General features: G+C 62.4%; 1 protein-coding gene across 5 annotated transcripts in view; it reads left to right on the top strand.

Moving 5' to 3' along the window:
• The window catches only part of DLGAP5 (DLG associated protein 5), a 63,539-nt gene that overhangs the window by 36,338 nt on the left and 11,370 nt on the right, over nucleotides 1-15,831 (top strand). For all 5 annotated transcript variants that reach the window (XM_078594756.1, XM_078594751.1, XM_078594753.1 and 2 more), the window contains exon 18: nucleotides 14,386-14,473. In XM_078594756.1, the coding sequence (XP_078450882.1) occupies nucleotides 14,386-14,473 (88 nt within the window). The remainder of the gene's footprint in view (nucleotides 1-14,385; nucleotides 14,474-15,831) is intronic.

The raw sequence follows: 15,831 nt of genomic DNA, 5'->3' as shown, positions 1-15,831 counted from the left end.
GGTAGACAGGCGTGAGGATGGTGGGGGCCAGGCGTGCGACAGGCGTGAGGATGGTGGGGGCGGTAGACAGGCGCGTGAGGATGGTGGGGGGGTAGACAGGCGTGAGGATGGTGGGGGAGGTAGACAGGCGTGAGGATGGTGGGGAGGTAGACAGGCGTGAGGATGGTGGGGAGGTAGACAGGCGTGAGGATGGTGGGGGGGGTAGACAGGCGTGAGGATGGTGGGGGGGGTAGACAGGCGTGAGGATGGTGGGGGGGTAGACAGGCGTGAGGATGGTGGGGAGGTAGACAGGCGTGAGGATGGTGGGGGGGTAGACAGGCGTGAGGATGGTGGGGGGGTAGACAGGCGTGAGGATGGTGGGGGGTAGACAGGCGTGAGGATGGTGGGGGGTAGACAGGCGTGAGGATGGTGGGGAGGTAGACAGGCGTGAGGATGGTGGGGGGGGTAGACAGGCGTGAGGATGGTGGGGGGGTAGACAGGCGTGAGGATGGTGGGGGGGTAGACAGGCGTGAGGATGGTGGGGCGGGTAGACAGGCGTGAGGATGGTGGGGAGGTAGACAGGCGTGAGGATGGTGGGGGGGTAGACAGGCGTGAGGATGGTGGGGAGGTAGACAGGCGTGAGGATGGTGGGGGGGTAGACAGGCGTGAGGATGGTGGGGGAGGTAGACAGGCGTGAGGATGGTGGGGGGGGTAGACAGGCGTGAGGATGGTGGGGGGGTAGACAGGCGTGAGGATGGTGGGGGAGGTAGACAGGCGTGAGGATGGTGGGGGGGTAGACAGGCGTGAGGATGGTGGGGGGGTAGACAGGCGTGAGGATGGTGGGGGGGTAGACAGGCGTGAGGATGGTGGGGGGGTAGACAGGCGTGAGGATGGTGGGGGGGTAGACAGGCGTGAGGATGGTGGGGGGGGTAGACAGGCGTGAGGATGGTGGGGGGGTAGACAGGCGTGAGGATGGTGGGGGAGGTAGACAGGCGTGAGGATGGTGGGGGGGTAGACAGGCGTGAGGATGGTGGGGGGGTAGACAGGCGTGAGGATGGTGGGGAGGTAGACAGGCGTGAGGATGGTGGGGGGGTAGACAGGCGTGAGGATGGTGGGGGGGTAGACAGGCGTGAGGATGGTGGGGGAGGTAGACAGGCGTGAGGATGGTGGGGGGGGTAGACAGGCGTGAGGATGGTGGGGAGGTAGACAGGCGTGAGGATGGTGGGGAGGTAGACAGGCGTGAGGATGGTGGGGGGGTAGACAGGCGTGAGGATGGTGGGGGGTAGACAGGCGTGAGGATGGTGGGGGGGTAGACAGGCGTGAGGATGGTGGGGAGGTAGACAGGCGTGAGGATGGTGGGGAGGTAGACAGGCGTGAGGATGGTGGGGGGGTAGACAGGCGTGAGGATGGTGGGGAGGTAGACAGGCGTGAGGATGGTGGGGGGGTAGACAGGCGTGAGGATGGTGGGGAGGTAGACAGGCGTGAGGATGGTGGGGGGGTAGACAGGCGTGAGGATGGTGGGGAGGTAGACAGGCGTGAGGATGGTGGGGAGGTAGACAGGCGTGAGGATGGTGGGGAGGTAGACAGGCGTGAGGATGGTGGGGAGGTAGACAGGCGTGAGGATGGTGGGGAGGTAGACAGGCGTGAGGATGGTGGGGAGGTAGACAGGCGTGAGGATGGTGGGGAGGTAGACAGGCGTGAGGATGGTGGGGAGGTAGACAGGCGTGAGGATGGTGGGGGAGGTAGACAGGCGTGAGGATGGTGGGGAGGGTAGACAGGCGTGAGGATGGTGGGGAGGTAGACAGGCGTGAGGATGGTGGGGAGGTAGACAGGCGTGAGGATGGTGGGGAGGTAGACAGGCGTGAGGATGGTGGGGGGGTAGACAGGCGTGAGGATGGTGGGGGAGGTAGACAGGCGTGAGGATGGTGGGGGGGGTAGACAGGCGTGAGGATGGTGGGGGGGTAGACAGGCGTGAGGATGGTGGGGGGAGGTAGACAGGCGTGAGGATGGTGGGGGAGGTAGACAGGCGTGAGGATGGTGGGGAGGTAGACAGGCGTGAGGATGGTGGGGAGGTAGACAGGCGTGAGGATGGTGGGGGGGTAGACAGGCGTGAGGATGGTGGGGGGGTAGACAGGCGTGAGGATGGTGGGGGAGGTAGACAGGCGTGAGGATGGTGGGGGGGTAGACAGGCGTGAGGATGGTGGGGAGGTAGACAGGCGTGAGGATGGTGGGGGAGGTAGACAGGCGTGAGGATGGTGGGGAGGTAGACAGGCGTGAGGATGGTGGGGGGGTAGACAGGCGTGAGGATGGTGGGGGGGTAGACAGGCGTGAGGATGGTGGGGAGGTAGACAGGCGTGAGGATGGTGGGGAGGTAGACAGGCGTGAGGATGGTGGGGGGGTAGACAGGCGTGAGGATGGTGGGGGGGTAGACAGGCGTGAGGATGGTGGGGGGGTAGACAGGCGTGAGGATGGTGGGGAGGTAGACAGGCGTGAGATGGTGGGGAGGTAGACAGGCGTGAGGATGGTGGGGAGGTAGACAGGCGTGAGGATGGTGGGGAGGTAGACAGGCGTGAGGATGGTGGGGGGGTAGACAGGCGTGAGGATGGTGGGGAGGTAGACAGGCGTGAGGATGGTGGGGAGGTAGACAGGCGTGAGGATGGTGGGGAGGTAGACAGGCGTGAGGATGGTGGGGGAGGTAGACAGGCGTGAGGATGGTGGGGAGGTAGACAGGCGTGAGGATGGTGGGGAGGTAGACAGGCGTGAGGATGGTGGGGAGGTAGACAGGCGTGAGGATGGTGGGGAGGTAGACAGGCGTGAGGATGGTGGGGGAGGTAGACAGGCGTGAGGATGGTGGGGAGGTAGACAGGCGTGAGGATGGTGGGGAGGTAGACAGGCGTGAGGATGGTGGGGAGGTAGACAGGCGTGAGGATGGTGGGGAGGTAGACAGGCGTGAGGATGGTGGGGGGGTAGACAGGCGTGAGGATGGTGGGGAGGTAGACAGGCGTGAGGATGGTGGGGAGGTAGACAGGCGTGAGGATGGTGGGGAGGTAGACAGGCGTGAGGATGGTGGGGAGGTAGACAGGCGTGAGGATGGTGGGGAGGTAGACAGGCGTGAGGATGGTGGGGGGGTAGACAGGCGTGAGGATGGTGGGGAGGTAGACAGGCGTGAGGATGGTGGGGAGGTAGACAGGCGTGAGGATGGTGGGGGGGTAGACAGGCGTGAGGATGGTGGGGAGGTAGACAGGCGTGAGGATGGTGGGGGGTAGACAGGCGTGAGGATGGTGGGGAGGTAGACAGGCGTGAGGATGGTGGGGAGGTAGACAGGCGTGAGGATGGTGGGGAGGTAGACAGGCGTGAGGATGGTGGGGGGGTAGACAGGCGTGAGGATGGTGGGGAGGTAGACAGGCGTGAGGATGGTGGGGAGGTAGACAGGCGTGAGGATGGTGGGGGGGTAGACAGGCGTGAGGATGGTGGGGGAGGTAGACAGGCGTGAGGATGGTGGGGAGGTAGACAGGCGTGAGGATGGTGGGGAGGTAGACAGGCGTGAGGATGGTGGGGAGGTAGACAGGCGTGAGGATGGTGGGGGAGGTAGACAGGCGTGAGGATGGTGGGGAGGTAGACAGGCGTGAGGATGGTGGGGAGGTAGACAGGCGTGAGGATGGTGGGGAGGGTAGACAGGCGTGAGGATGGTGGGGGAGGTAGACAGGCGTGAGGATGGTGGGGAGGTAGACAGGCGTGAGGATGGTGGGGAGGTAGACAGGCGTGAGGATGGTGGGGGGGTAGACAGGCGTGAGGATGGTGGGGAGGTAGACAGGCGTGAGGATGGTGGGGAGGTAGACAGGCGTGAGGATGGTGGGGGGGTAGACAGGCGTGAGGATGGTGGGGAGGTAGACAGGCGTGAGGATGGTGGGGAGGTAGACAGGCGTGAGGATGGTGGGGAGGTAGACAGGCGTGAGGATGGTGGGGAGGTAGACAGGCGTGAGGATGGTGGGGGGGTAGACAGGCGTGAGGATGGTGGGAGGTAGACAGGCGTGAGGATGGTGGGGGGGGTAGACAGGCGTGAGGATGGTGGGGGAGGTAGACAGGCGTGAGGATGGTGGGGAGGTAGACAGGCGTGAGGATGGTGGGGGGGGGTAGACAGGCGTGAGGATGGTGGGGAGGGTAGACAGGCGTGAGGATGGTGGGGGGGTAGACAGGCGTGAGGATGGTGGGGAGGTAGACAGGCGTGAGGATGGTGGGGGGGTAGACAGGCGTGAGGATGGTGGGGAGGTAGACAGGCGTGAGGATGGTGGGGAGGTAGACAGGCGTGAGGATGGTGGGGGGGTAGACAGGCGTGAGGATGGTGGGGGGGTAGACAGGCGTGAGGATGGTGGGGGGGGTAGACAGGCGTGAGGATGGTGGGGGGGTAGACAGGCGTGAGGATGGTGGGGGGGTAGACAGGCGTGAGGATGGTGGGGGGTAGACAGGCGTGAGGATGGTGGGGGGGTAGACAGGCGTGAGGATGGTGGGGGGGTAGACAGGCGTGAGGATGGTGGGGGGGTAGACAGGCGTGAGGATGGTGGGGAGGTAGACAGGCGTGAGGATGGTGGGGAGGTAGACAGGCAGGGATGGTGGGGGGGGTAGACAGGCGTGAGGATGTGGGGGGGTAGACAGGCGTGAGGATGGTGGGGGGGTAGACAGGCGTGAGGATGGTGGGGGGGTAGACAGGCGTGAGGATGGTGGGGAGGTAGACAGGCGTGAGGATGGTGGGGAGGTAGACAGGCGTGAGGATGGTGGGGGGGTAGACAGGCGTGAGGATGGTGGGGGGGTAGACAGGCGTGAGGATGGTGGGGGAGGTAGACAGGCGTGAGGATGGTGGGGAGGTAGACAGGCGTGAGGATGGTGGGGAGGTAGACAGGCGTGAGGATGGTGGGGGGGTAGACAGGCGTGAGGATGGTGGGGAGGTAGACAGGCGTGAGGATGGTGGGGGGGTAGACAGGCGTGAGGATGGTGGGGAGGTAGACAGGCGTGAGGATGGTGGGGGGGGTAGACAGGCGTGAGGATGGTGGGGGAGGTAGACAGGCGTGAGGATGGTGGGGGAGGGTAGACAGGCGTGAGGATGGTGGGGAGGTAGACAGGCGTGAGGATGGTGGGGAGGTAGACAGGCGTGAGGATGGTGGGGAGGTAGACAGGCGTGAGGATGGTGGGGAGGTAGACAGGCGTGAGGATGGTGGGGGAGGTAGACAGGCGTGAGGATGGTGGGGAGGTAGACAGGCGTGAGGATGGTGGGGAGGTAGACAGGCGTGAGGATGGTGGGGAGGTAGACAGGCGTGAGGATGGTGGGGGGGTAGACAGGCGTGAGGATGGTGGGGGGGTAGACAGGCGTGAGGATGGTGGGGAGGTAGACATGCGTGAGGATGGTGGTGAGGTAGACAGGCGTGAGGATGGTGGGGGGGTAGACAGGCGTGAGGATGGTGGGGGCGGGTAGACAGGCGTGAGGATGGTGGGGGGGTAGACAGGCGTGAGGATGGTGGGGAGGTAGACAGGCGTGAGGATGGTGGGGAGGTAGACAGGCGTGAGGATGGTGGGGAGGTAGACAGGCGTGAGGATGGTGGGGAGGTAGACAGGCGTGAGGATGGTGGGGGGGTAGACAGGCGTGAGGATGGTGGGGGGGTAGACAGGCGTGAGGATGGTGGGGGGGTAGACAGGCGTGAGGATGGTGGGGGGGTAGACAGGCGTGAGGATGGTGGGGAGGTAGACAGGCGTGAGGATGGTGGGGGGGTAGACAGGCGTGAGGATGGTGGGGAGGTAGACAGGCGTGAGGATGGTGGGGGGGTAGACAGGCGTGAGGATGGTGGGGGGGTAGACAGGCGTGAGGATGGTGGGGAGGTAGACAGGCGTGAGGATGGTGGGGGAGGTAGACAGGCGTGAGGATGGTGGGGGGGTAGACAGGCGTGAGGATGGTGGGGGGGTAGACAGGCGTGAGGATGGTGGGGGGGTAGACAGGCGTGAGGATGGTGGGGAGGTAGACAGGCGTGAGGATGGTGGGGAGGGTAGACAGGCGTGAGGATGGTGGGGAGGTAGACAGGCGTGAGGATGGTGGGGAGGTAGACAGGCGTGAGGATGGTGGGGGGTAGACAGGCGTGAGGATGGTGGGGAGGTAGACAGGCGTGAGGATGGTGGGGAGGTAGACAGGCGTGAGGATGGTGGGGGAGGTAGACAGGCGTGAGGATGGTGGGGAGGTAGTCAGGCGTGAGGATGGTGGGGAGGTAGACAGGCGTGAGGATGGTGGGGAGGTAGACAGGCGTGAGGATGGTGGGGAGGTAGACAGGCGTGAGGAGGTGGTGGGGAGGTAGACAGGCGTGAGGATGGTGGGGAGGTAGACAGGCGTGAGGATGGTGGGGAGGTAGACAGGCGTGAGGATGGTGGGGAGGTAGACAGGCGTGAGGATGGTGGGGAGGTAGACAGGCGTGAGGATGGTGGGGAGGTAGACAGGCGTGAGGATGGTGGGGGGGTAGACAGGCGTGAGGATGGTGGGGAGGTAGACAGGCGTGAGGATGGTGGGGAGGTAGACAGGCGTGAGGATGGTGGGGAGGTAGACAGGCGTGAGGATGGTGGGGAGGTAGACAGGCGTGAGGATGGTGGGGAGGTAGACAGGCGTGAGGATGGTGGGGGGGTAGACAGGCGTGAGGATGGTGGGGAGGTAGACAGGCGTGAGGATGGTGGGGAGGTAGACAGGCGTGAGGATGGTGGGGAGGGTAGACAGGCGTGAGGATGGTGGGGAGGTAGACAGGCGTGAGGATGGTGGGGAGGTAGACAGGCGTGAGGATGGTGGGGAGGTAGACAGGCGTGAGGATGGTGGGGAGGTAGACAGGCGTGAGGATGGTGGGGAGGTAGACAGGCGTGAGGATGGTGGGGGGGTAGACAGGCGTGAGGATGGTGGGGAGGTAGACAGGCGTGAGGATGGTGGGGAGGTAGACAGGCGTGAGGATGGTGGGGGGGTAGACAGGCGTGAGGATGGTGGGGGGGTAGACAGGCGTGAGGATGGTGGGGAGGTAGACAGGCGTGAGGATGGTGGGGAGGTAGACAGGCGTGAGGATGGTGGGGAGGTAGACAGGCGTGAGGATGGTGGGGAGGTAGACAGGCGTGAGGATGGTGGGGGAGGTAGACAGGCGTGAGGATGGTGGGGGAGGTAGACAGGCGTGAGGATGGTGGGGGGGTAGACAGGCGTGAGGATGGTGGGGAGGTAGACAGGCGTGAGGATGGTGGGGAGGTAGACAGGCGTGAGGATGGTGGGGGGGTAGACAGGCGTGAGGATGGTGGGGGGGTAGACAGGCGTGAGGATGGTGGGGAGGTAGACAGGCGTGAGGATGGTGGGGGGTAGACAGGCGTGAGGATGGTGGGGGGGTAGACAGGCGTGAGGATGGTGGGGAGGTAGACAGGCGTGAGGATGGTGGGGAGGTAGACAGGCGTGAGGATGGTGGGAGGTAGACAGGCGTGAGGATGGTGGGGAGGTAGACAGGCGTGAGGATGGTGGGGAGGTAGACAGGCGTGAGGATGGTGGGGAGGTAGACAGGCGTGAGGATGGTGGGGAGGTAGACAGGCGTGAGGATGGGTGGGGGGGAAGACAGGCGTGAGGATGGTGGGGAGGTAGACAGGCGTGAGGATGGTGGGGAGGTAGACAGGCGTGAGGATGGTGGGGAGGGTAGACAGGCGTGAGGATGGTTGGGAGGTAGACAGGCGTGAGGATGGTGGGGAGGTAGACAGGCGTGAGGATGGTGGGGGGGTAGACAGGCGTGAGGATGGTGGGGAGGTAGACAGGCGTGAGGATGGTGGGGAGGTAGACAGGCGTGAGGATGGTGGGGAGGTAGACAGGCGTGAGGATGGTGGGGAGGTAGACAGGCGTGAGGATGGTGGGGAGGTAGACAGGCGTGAGGATGGTGGGGAGGTAGACAGGCGTGAGGATGGTGGGGAGGTAGGCAGGCGTGAGGATGGTGGGGAGGTAGACAGGCGTGAGGATGGTGGGGGGGTAGACAGGCGTGAGGATGGTGGGGGGGTAGACAGGCGTGAGGATGGTGGGGGGGTAGACAGGCGTGAGGATGGTGGGGGGGTAGACAGGCGTGAGGATGGTGGGGGGGGTAGACAGGCGTGAGGATGGTGGGGGAGGTAGACAGGCGTGAGGATGGTGGGGGGTAGACAGGCGTGAGGATGGTGGGGAGGTAGACAGGCGTGAGGATGGTGGGGGGGGTAGACAGGCGTGAGGATGGTGGGGGGGTAGACAGGCGTGAGGATGGTGGGGGGGTAGATAGGCGTGAGGATGGTGGGGAGGTAGACAGGCGTAAGGATGGTGGGGAGGTAGACAGGCGTGAGGATGGTGGGGAGGTAGACAGGCGTGAGGATGGTGGGGGGGTAGACAGGCGTGAGGATGGTGGGGAGGTAGACAGGCGTGAGGATGGTGGGGGGGGTAGACAGGCGTGAGGATGGTGGGGAGGTAGACAGGCGTGAGGATGGGTGGGTGGTAGACAGGCGTGAGGATGGTGGGGAGGTAGACAGGCGTGAGGATGGTGGGGAGGTAGACAGGCGTGAGGATGGTGGGGAGGTAGACAGGCGTGAGGATGGTGGGGAGGTAGACAGGCGTGAGGATGGTGGGGGGGTAGACAGGCGTGAGGATGGTGGGGAGGTAGACAGGCGTGAGGATGGTGGGGGGGTAGACAGGCGTGAGGATGGTGGGGAGGTAGACACGCGTGAGGATGGTGGGGGGGGTAGACAGGCGTGAGGATGGTGGGGGGGTAGACAGGCGTGAGGATGGTGGGGAGTTAGACAGGCGGGGATGGTGGGGAGGTAGACAGGCGTGAGGATGGTGGGGGGGGTAGACAGGCGTGAGGATGGTGGGGGGGTAGACAGGCGTGAGGGTGGTGGGGTGATTGGGTGGTAGAGAGGCGGGGATGGTGGGGTGATGGGGTGGTGGGGGGTAGACAAGCAGGGATGGTGGGGGTGTTGGGGTGGTGGGGGGTAGAGAGGCAGGGGTGGTGGGGGGGGGGGGTAGCGAGGCGGGGATGGTGGGGGGTAGAGAGGTGGTGATGGTGGGGTGATGGGGTGGTGGGGGGGTAGACAGGCGGGGATGGTGGGGTGTTGGGGTGATGGGGTGGTAGAGAGGCGGGGATGGTGGGATGTTGGGGTGATGGGGTGGTAGAGAGGCGGGGATAGTGGGGTGTTGGGGTGATTGGGTGGTAGAGAGATGGGGGGATGGGGTGGTAGAGAGGCGGGGATGGTAGGGTGGTGGGGTGGTATACAGGCGGGGATGGTGGGGTGTTGGGGTGATTGGGTGGTAGAGAGGTGGGGTGATGGGGGGGTAGAGAGGCAGGGATGGTGGGGTGGTGGGGGGGGGGGGTAGCGAGGCGGGGATGGTGGGGGGTAGAGAGGTGGTGATGGTGGGGTGTTGGGGTGGTGGGAGGGTAGAGAGGCGGGGATGGTGGGGTGGTGGTGGGGTGTTGGGGTGATTGGGTGGTAGAGAGGTGGGGTGATGGGGTGGTGGGGGGGTAGAGAGGCGTGAGGATGGTGGGGGGGTAGACAGGCGTGAGGATGGTGGGGTGGTAGACAGGCGTGAGGATGGTGGGGAGGTAGACAGGCGTGAGGATGGTGGGGAGGTAGACAGGCGTGAGGATGGTGGGGAGGTAGACAGGCGTGAGGATGGTGGGGGGGTAGACAGGCGTGAGGATGGTGTGGAGGTAGACAGGCGTGAGGATGGTGGGGGGGTAGACAGGCGTGAGGATGGTGGGGAGGTAGACAGGCGTGAGGATGGTGGGGTGGTAGACAGGCGTGAGGATGGTGGGGAGGTAGACAGGCGTGAGGATGGTGGGGAGGTAGACAGGCGTGAGGATGGTGGGGAGGTAGACAGGCGTGAGGATGGTGGGGGGGTAGACAGGCGTGAGGATGGTGGGGAGGTAGACAGGCGTGAGGATGGTGGGGGGGTAGACAGGCGTGAGGATGGTGGGGAGGTAGACAGGCGTGAGGATGGTGGGGGGGTAGACAGGCGTGAGGATGGTGGGGAGGTAGACACGCGTGAGGATGGTGGGGGGGTAGACAGGCGTGAGGATGGTGGGGGGGTAGACAGGCGTGAGGATGGTGGGGAGGTAGACAGGCGGGGATGGTGGGGAGGTAGACAGGCGTGAGGATGGTGGGGGGGTAGACAGGCGTGAGGATGGTGGGGGGGGTAGACAGGCGTGAGGATGGTGGGGTGATTGGGTGGTAGAGAGGCGGGGATGGTGGGGTGATGGGGTGGTGGGGGGTAGACAAGCAGGGATGGTGGGGTGTTGGGGTGGTGGGGGGTAGAGAGGCAGGGGTGGTGGGGGGGGGGGTAGCGAGGCGGGGATGGTGGGGGGTAGAGAGGTGGTGATGGTGGGGTGATGGGGTAGACAGGCGGGGATGGTGGGGTGTTGGGGTGATGGGGTGGTAGAGAGGCGGGGATGGTGGGGTGTTGGGGTGATGGGGTGGTAGAGAGGCGGGGATAGTGGGGTGTTGGGGTGATTGGGTGGTAGAGAGATGGGGGGATGGGGTGGTAGAGAGGCGGGGATGGTAGGGTGGTGGGGTGGTATACAGGCGGGGATGGTGGGGTGTTGGGGTGATTGGGTGGTAGAGAGGTGGGGTGATGGGGGGGTAGAGAGGCGGGGATGGTAGGGTGGTGGGGTGGTATACAGGCGGGGATGGTGGGGTGTTGGGGTGATTGGGTGGTAGAGAGGTGGGGTGATGGGGGGGTAGAGAGGCAGGGATGGTGGGGTGGTGGGGGGGGGGGGTAGCGAGGCGGGGATGGTGGGGGGTAGAGAGGTGGTGATGGTGGGGTGGTGGGGGGGGTAGAGAGGCGGGGATGGTGGGGTGGTGGGGGGGTGTTGGGGTGATTGGGTGGTAGAGAGGTGGGGTGATGGGGTGGTGGGGGGGTAGAGAGGCGGGGATGGTGGGGTGGTGGGGGGGTAGAGAGTTGGGGATGGTGGGGTGTTGGGGTAATGGGGGGGGTAGAGAGGCAGGGATGGTTGGCTGTTGGGATGGTGGGCAAGGGGGGGGGGGGGTGGTGGTGGGAAGCAGCAGCAGCTGCTGCTGCTGCCCGTTGGCGCATGGGCAGCAGCAGCAGCAGCTCACGTCCCGTTGCTCTCCTGCTCGTGTATCCGCGCGAGTCGCCCTAATTGCTTCCTCCAGCTTGACGTACGCTCGCTCGCGCCTTGTGGTGTGACTTTTTTTTTGTGCCGATTGCACGAATCCACCAGAGTGACTCCTTTCATCTCGATGATCTGTTCCTCTGCTGCTGTCAGCGTGACCACGTCCGCGGGGATGCGCCGTGTGCCCATGCGCACGTCTTGCTCGTTAGCGTGCGTTCGTTTGTGTGAGCAACGGGAGGTGTGTGCGGTGGGTACCTAAGTGTGTGGATGTATTGGAGAGCGGGTGTGTGTGTGTTCATGTGTGTGCGCAATGTGGGTGCGTTTGTGTTTGTGTGTACACAATTGACGATTATCTGAACCGGTGCTGGGCATCCCCTAGGTCCAAAGCAGCCTTAAATGAGTACCTGGTGCGATGTGTAAACATCGCCACTGGGGAGACAAAGGTGGCCAGCCGTAGTGCTGACCACCCACCCACCCGATCGTGTGCCGTGCCGGCCTACATAGGTGCTCACCAACAGCACTGAGGCTATACGGGGGCTCTTTGTCTTTGGTTGCAAGTGCAGATGTTTGGCGCTTGAGGCTGCGTGGGTGTATGTGCAGATGTGCCTGAGTGGGGCACGCATGTCCGAATGTAAGATGTGCATGAATCTTAATTTTTTGGAGCTTTCGTGACTGCAGGAATTATTATTTGGTTCTTTCGGTTAAGTCACGTCTAAAGATAAAATAATGAATTGAAATAATAGCGACGTTTCGATTGCAACACAAGCAATCATCATCAGGCATAAGAGAAATAGCAACAAAAATCTAACTAGAAAACTATAGACAGACATGCAAGCAGACAGACATCACAAGGACACACAGAGAGAGGACACATATCGGCACAGAGAGAGGGGTCGTTTCTGTGACGGTCCCTTAAATATAGGGAGGGGGGGCGGGGACGGAGAGAGGGAGGGGGCAGAGAAAATTAGCATATCAATGAGTGGACGGCAACGTGTTGCTGCTGCGCAAGTAAGATGACGACGTGGCACGGCACGCAAGCTTGAAAATTAGGAGAAAGACACACTAAAATTAAATAACCTTGTGTGCTGACGTGCGTTGTGTTCCACGTGTAATGTGAAATGTATTTGTCGTTTTTTCGTTGTTTAATCGGGTGAGAGCTCAAGAGGCCAGGCGAGTCTCATTTGCAAGCGTTACATGCCAGTGACATGCCAAGTTAAATTTGTGTGTGCAAGTATGTATGTGTGATGTGCTGTGTGTGGTGTGTATGCGTGTGCAGTGTGTGTATGGTCTCTCTGTATGTGTTGGGGAGCGGTAGTGCAGCGGTCCGCGCGCTCCGCTACGAATTCGGCGACCCGAGTTGGATTCCCGCTCAGGGCCAACACCAGTGATGAGTATCTGAACCGGTCCTGGGCCTCCCCTAGATCGACTCGGCCTCAAATGGGTACCTGGTGCGGTGTGTAAACATCGCCACTAGGGAGACGAAGGCGGCCGGGCGTGGTGTTGGCCACCCACCCCGTCGTGTGTGCCGTGCCAGCCTTCATAGCTGCTCGCTAACAGCACTTGCCCCACCAGTCTGTTACAGGCTATAGGGGGTGATCTTTGTTTATGTCTTTGCAATGTCATTGACGTAACCGTGCGTCGAATCAAATTGCGCGTGCGAGAATCGGTTTTCGTTAAATCCATGAGAACACACATGCAAATGACTATGCTAATGCTCCATTCCGACTAATGGAGCAACTAAAGCTGCCGACAAGAAGCGTGACCAACGAGACCAACAAATGTATTCATTTGTGAATTGCGGGCCCCGAATTGCGACGATTCGGGAAAACCGCGAGAGGGAGGGCGGGAGAGAATCGCACGGCCGCGCGGCGCAGAGTGTGCACGCTTGCGCCAAGTGTGGCGTGTTGAGCGAGTGATCCGATCCGATCCTGGGCCCCCCACATCCCCTTCGGTCGACTGGGCCTCAAACGAGTACCTGGTGCGGCGGTGTGTCAACGTCAGCACTGCTGAGACAAGAAGGCGACTTGACCACTGGGTGGTGCTGGCCCACACCACCCCATCGTGGCGCCGTGCCGGGCCTGGCCTTAATAGGTGCTCGCTCACAGTACTGGCCTCAAGAGTTTGCGTGATGGGGCGGGGGAGGGTGATTTTTGTCTTAGTATGCCGTGTAATGTCTGTGTGTATCGTAATGCACTTGTCTGTGGTGTGATTATTGTGTATGCAGTGTGTGTAATGCGCTCCGCGCAATTGTGTGGGGTGTGTATGTAATGTGCGTGGTTGTAGTGTGTGTGTGTGTGTGATGAGAGTGTGTGCTGTCTGTGTGGGGAGCGGTAGTGTAGCGGTTAGCACGCTGCGCTCCGAACCCGGAGACCAGAGTTCGATTCCTGCTCACGGCCAACACCAGTGACGAATATTAGAACCGGTCCTGGGCGTCCCTGAGATCGACTCAGCCTCCGGACTAGTACCTGGTGTGGTGTGTAAACATCGCCACTGGGGAGACAAAGGCGGTCGGGCGTGATGCTGGCCACCCACCCCCAATGTGTACCGTGCCGACCTTCATAGGTGCTCGTTTAACAGCACTTGACCCAAAATTCTGTTAAGGCCATATGGGGGATCTTCATCTTTGTGTAATGTGTGTGTGCGCGCACGTCCTGTGATGTGCGTGTGTACTGTGTATGGAGAGTGTGTGTGTGTACTGTGTATGGAGAGTGTGTGTGTGTGTGTGTACTGTGTATGTGTGTGTGTGTATGTGTGTGTGTGCGCCGTGTGGTTTTTGTGCCGTATGATGTGTGGCGCATGCCTGGCCGGGTTTGTGAAGCGATTGACGCGCGTGATACATGCGTGGGAGGACGCCCGGCATGTGCGTGACGTGTGCGTCACACACACACGTGTGTGTGTGATGTGTGAAACGCACGCCTTTCTGTGTGTGTGCGCGCGCGCGCTGTTCAAACGTTGGCGGAGGAGCGTCACAAACGCAGCAAGTCAGCACAGCGGGGAAGCACAGGTGGCGCATCTGCCAGTTATCCCACCAGTCAGCCCGGGCACATTCCTTGGTCCTCCCCGTGACCTCTCTGCCAACGAGTATTCGACACCTGCCGTGGACCTCAAAAGTGCGCAGTGGCGACGTCGGTGGCTGTTGTTGTTGTCGTCGTGGCGCGTGTGCCTTGCGTTCGTCCCGTTGTCTCTGTGCGTGGGTTGCACACCAACCCCCGTCCACGCGCTTGTGACACGCGCGTGTGTGTGCCGCGTGTGTGTGTGCCGCGTGTGTTTTGCGCAGGCCTTGCCAGCAAACCTGTTGACGCCCCAGGTGACGGAGGAGCGGGCAGCCCCCGACAACCTCATGGTCTTCACCCCCAACGCCGCAGGTGTGCACCACTCCCGGCACACGCACACCACCGTCCCCCCCCCCCCCCCCCTCGTGCCTAAACGTTCATTGATTTCACCTGAACCGATTGGGTCGGGATTGATTCGGATGGTCAGGGGCGGGGGGGGGGGTGCATGGACTGGCGTGGAGAGGGAGGGCAGGGGGGAAATCCAGAGGGCCTCTGTTCCTTCCCCCCCCCCCCCCCTTTTTGCCATGAGCACCGCTCTGTTGCGTTGTGATTGGACGTGGTCTCCGGGCCCCGTGTCAAGTTACGCTGTAATTGGCAATCGCCGTCGGCCCGGTAACAGATTTGGCTGCGCCGTAGGGTGGAGGTTGAATGTTGGTGGGGTGGGGGCTAGGCGTGAGAGGGGGGTGGGGGGGGGGACTAGGGCTCTGGCTCCGGGGTGGGTGCGCTAAAGCATCGCTTTAGCGGCCATCGCTCACACTCCTCTGGGTAATTAGAGTTTGTGTCACGTCGCTACCCCCCCCCCCCCCCAAGGTAAACGCGCATCCATCCAGTAGTGCGTGCCTAACAAGCCGCTCCGGACTGGAGTGATGCATTGTGCACACGCAGCTGCGCCATTGTGCAATCGAGAGGTGGGGGGTGGGGGGCTTGTTGTGGAGTGGTGGTGGGGGGGGGGGTTGGGAGGTTGAAGGGGGTGGGGTGGGTGTTGGGGAGGTTCCGAGAATGGGGTGGGTGGGGGGCGTTGATCGATGTCGTCACAAAGCCGGCGCAGCGGACGCACGTGCGTGGCGCCGTCGCCGCGTGGGGCCGCTGTCCAGTTGGCCGCCGCGCGCCGAAGGGAGAGGCGGTAATTGTCGCCGCGAGAGTTAATTCCGCGTAATTGCAGCGAGGGGGGAGGTACGTCGCCACCGTGCGCCCGCGAGAGAATGGGAGCGCGACGATGTGCGAGCGATTTGAGAGCGAGCCGAGGCGTGATTGTGCGCATGTCACCGAGTGTGATTGAGGCACTGTGTGTGTGTGCGCGCGCGCGTGCGCGTGCGTGTGAGCGACTTACAATGTGAGAGAAAGACGGTGTGGGTGAGAGAGAGAGAGGAGGGTGCAAGCGAGCGCGCGTGCATGCGCATGCCTAAGCCTGTGTGAAAGAGATTTCTGCGTTTGCTCTTGCGCGTGCATGTGTGTGTAGGCACGTGCGTGTGTGTGCGTGTGTCTGTGTGTGTGTGCATGCGTGTGTCTGTGTGTGCGCGCGCGCGTGTGCTTGGTGTCCCGAGTGTACAAGGTCATTTGTGTGCAAAGGATTATATGCGAGTGCGTGCGTCCGAGCGCGCCTTCTTAACATTAATTTAAAAAAAATTATGGGGCTGCGCTAGCGGAAAGAAGAAAAAAAATACAACCAC

The sequence above is a fragment of the Lampetra planeri genome, chromosome 5 (assembly GCF_965212315.1).
Source record: "Lampetra planeri chromosome 5, kcLamPlan1.2.h2, whole genome shotgun sequence".
NCBI lineage: Eukaryota > Metazoa > Chordata > Hyperoartia > Petromyzontiformes > Petromyzontidae > Lampetra > Lampetra planeri.
This window is presented reverse-complemented; position numbering and strand designations above follow the sequence as displayed.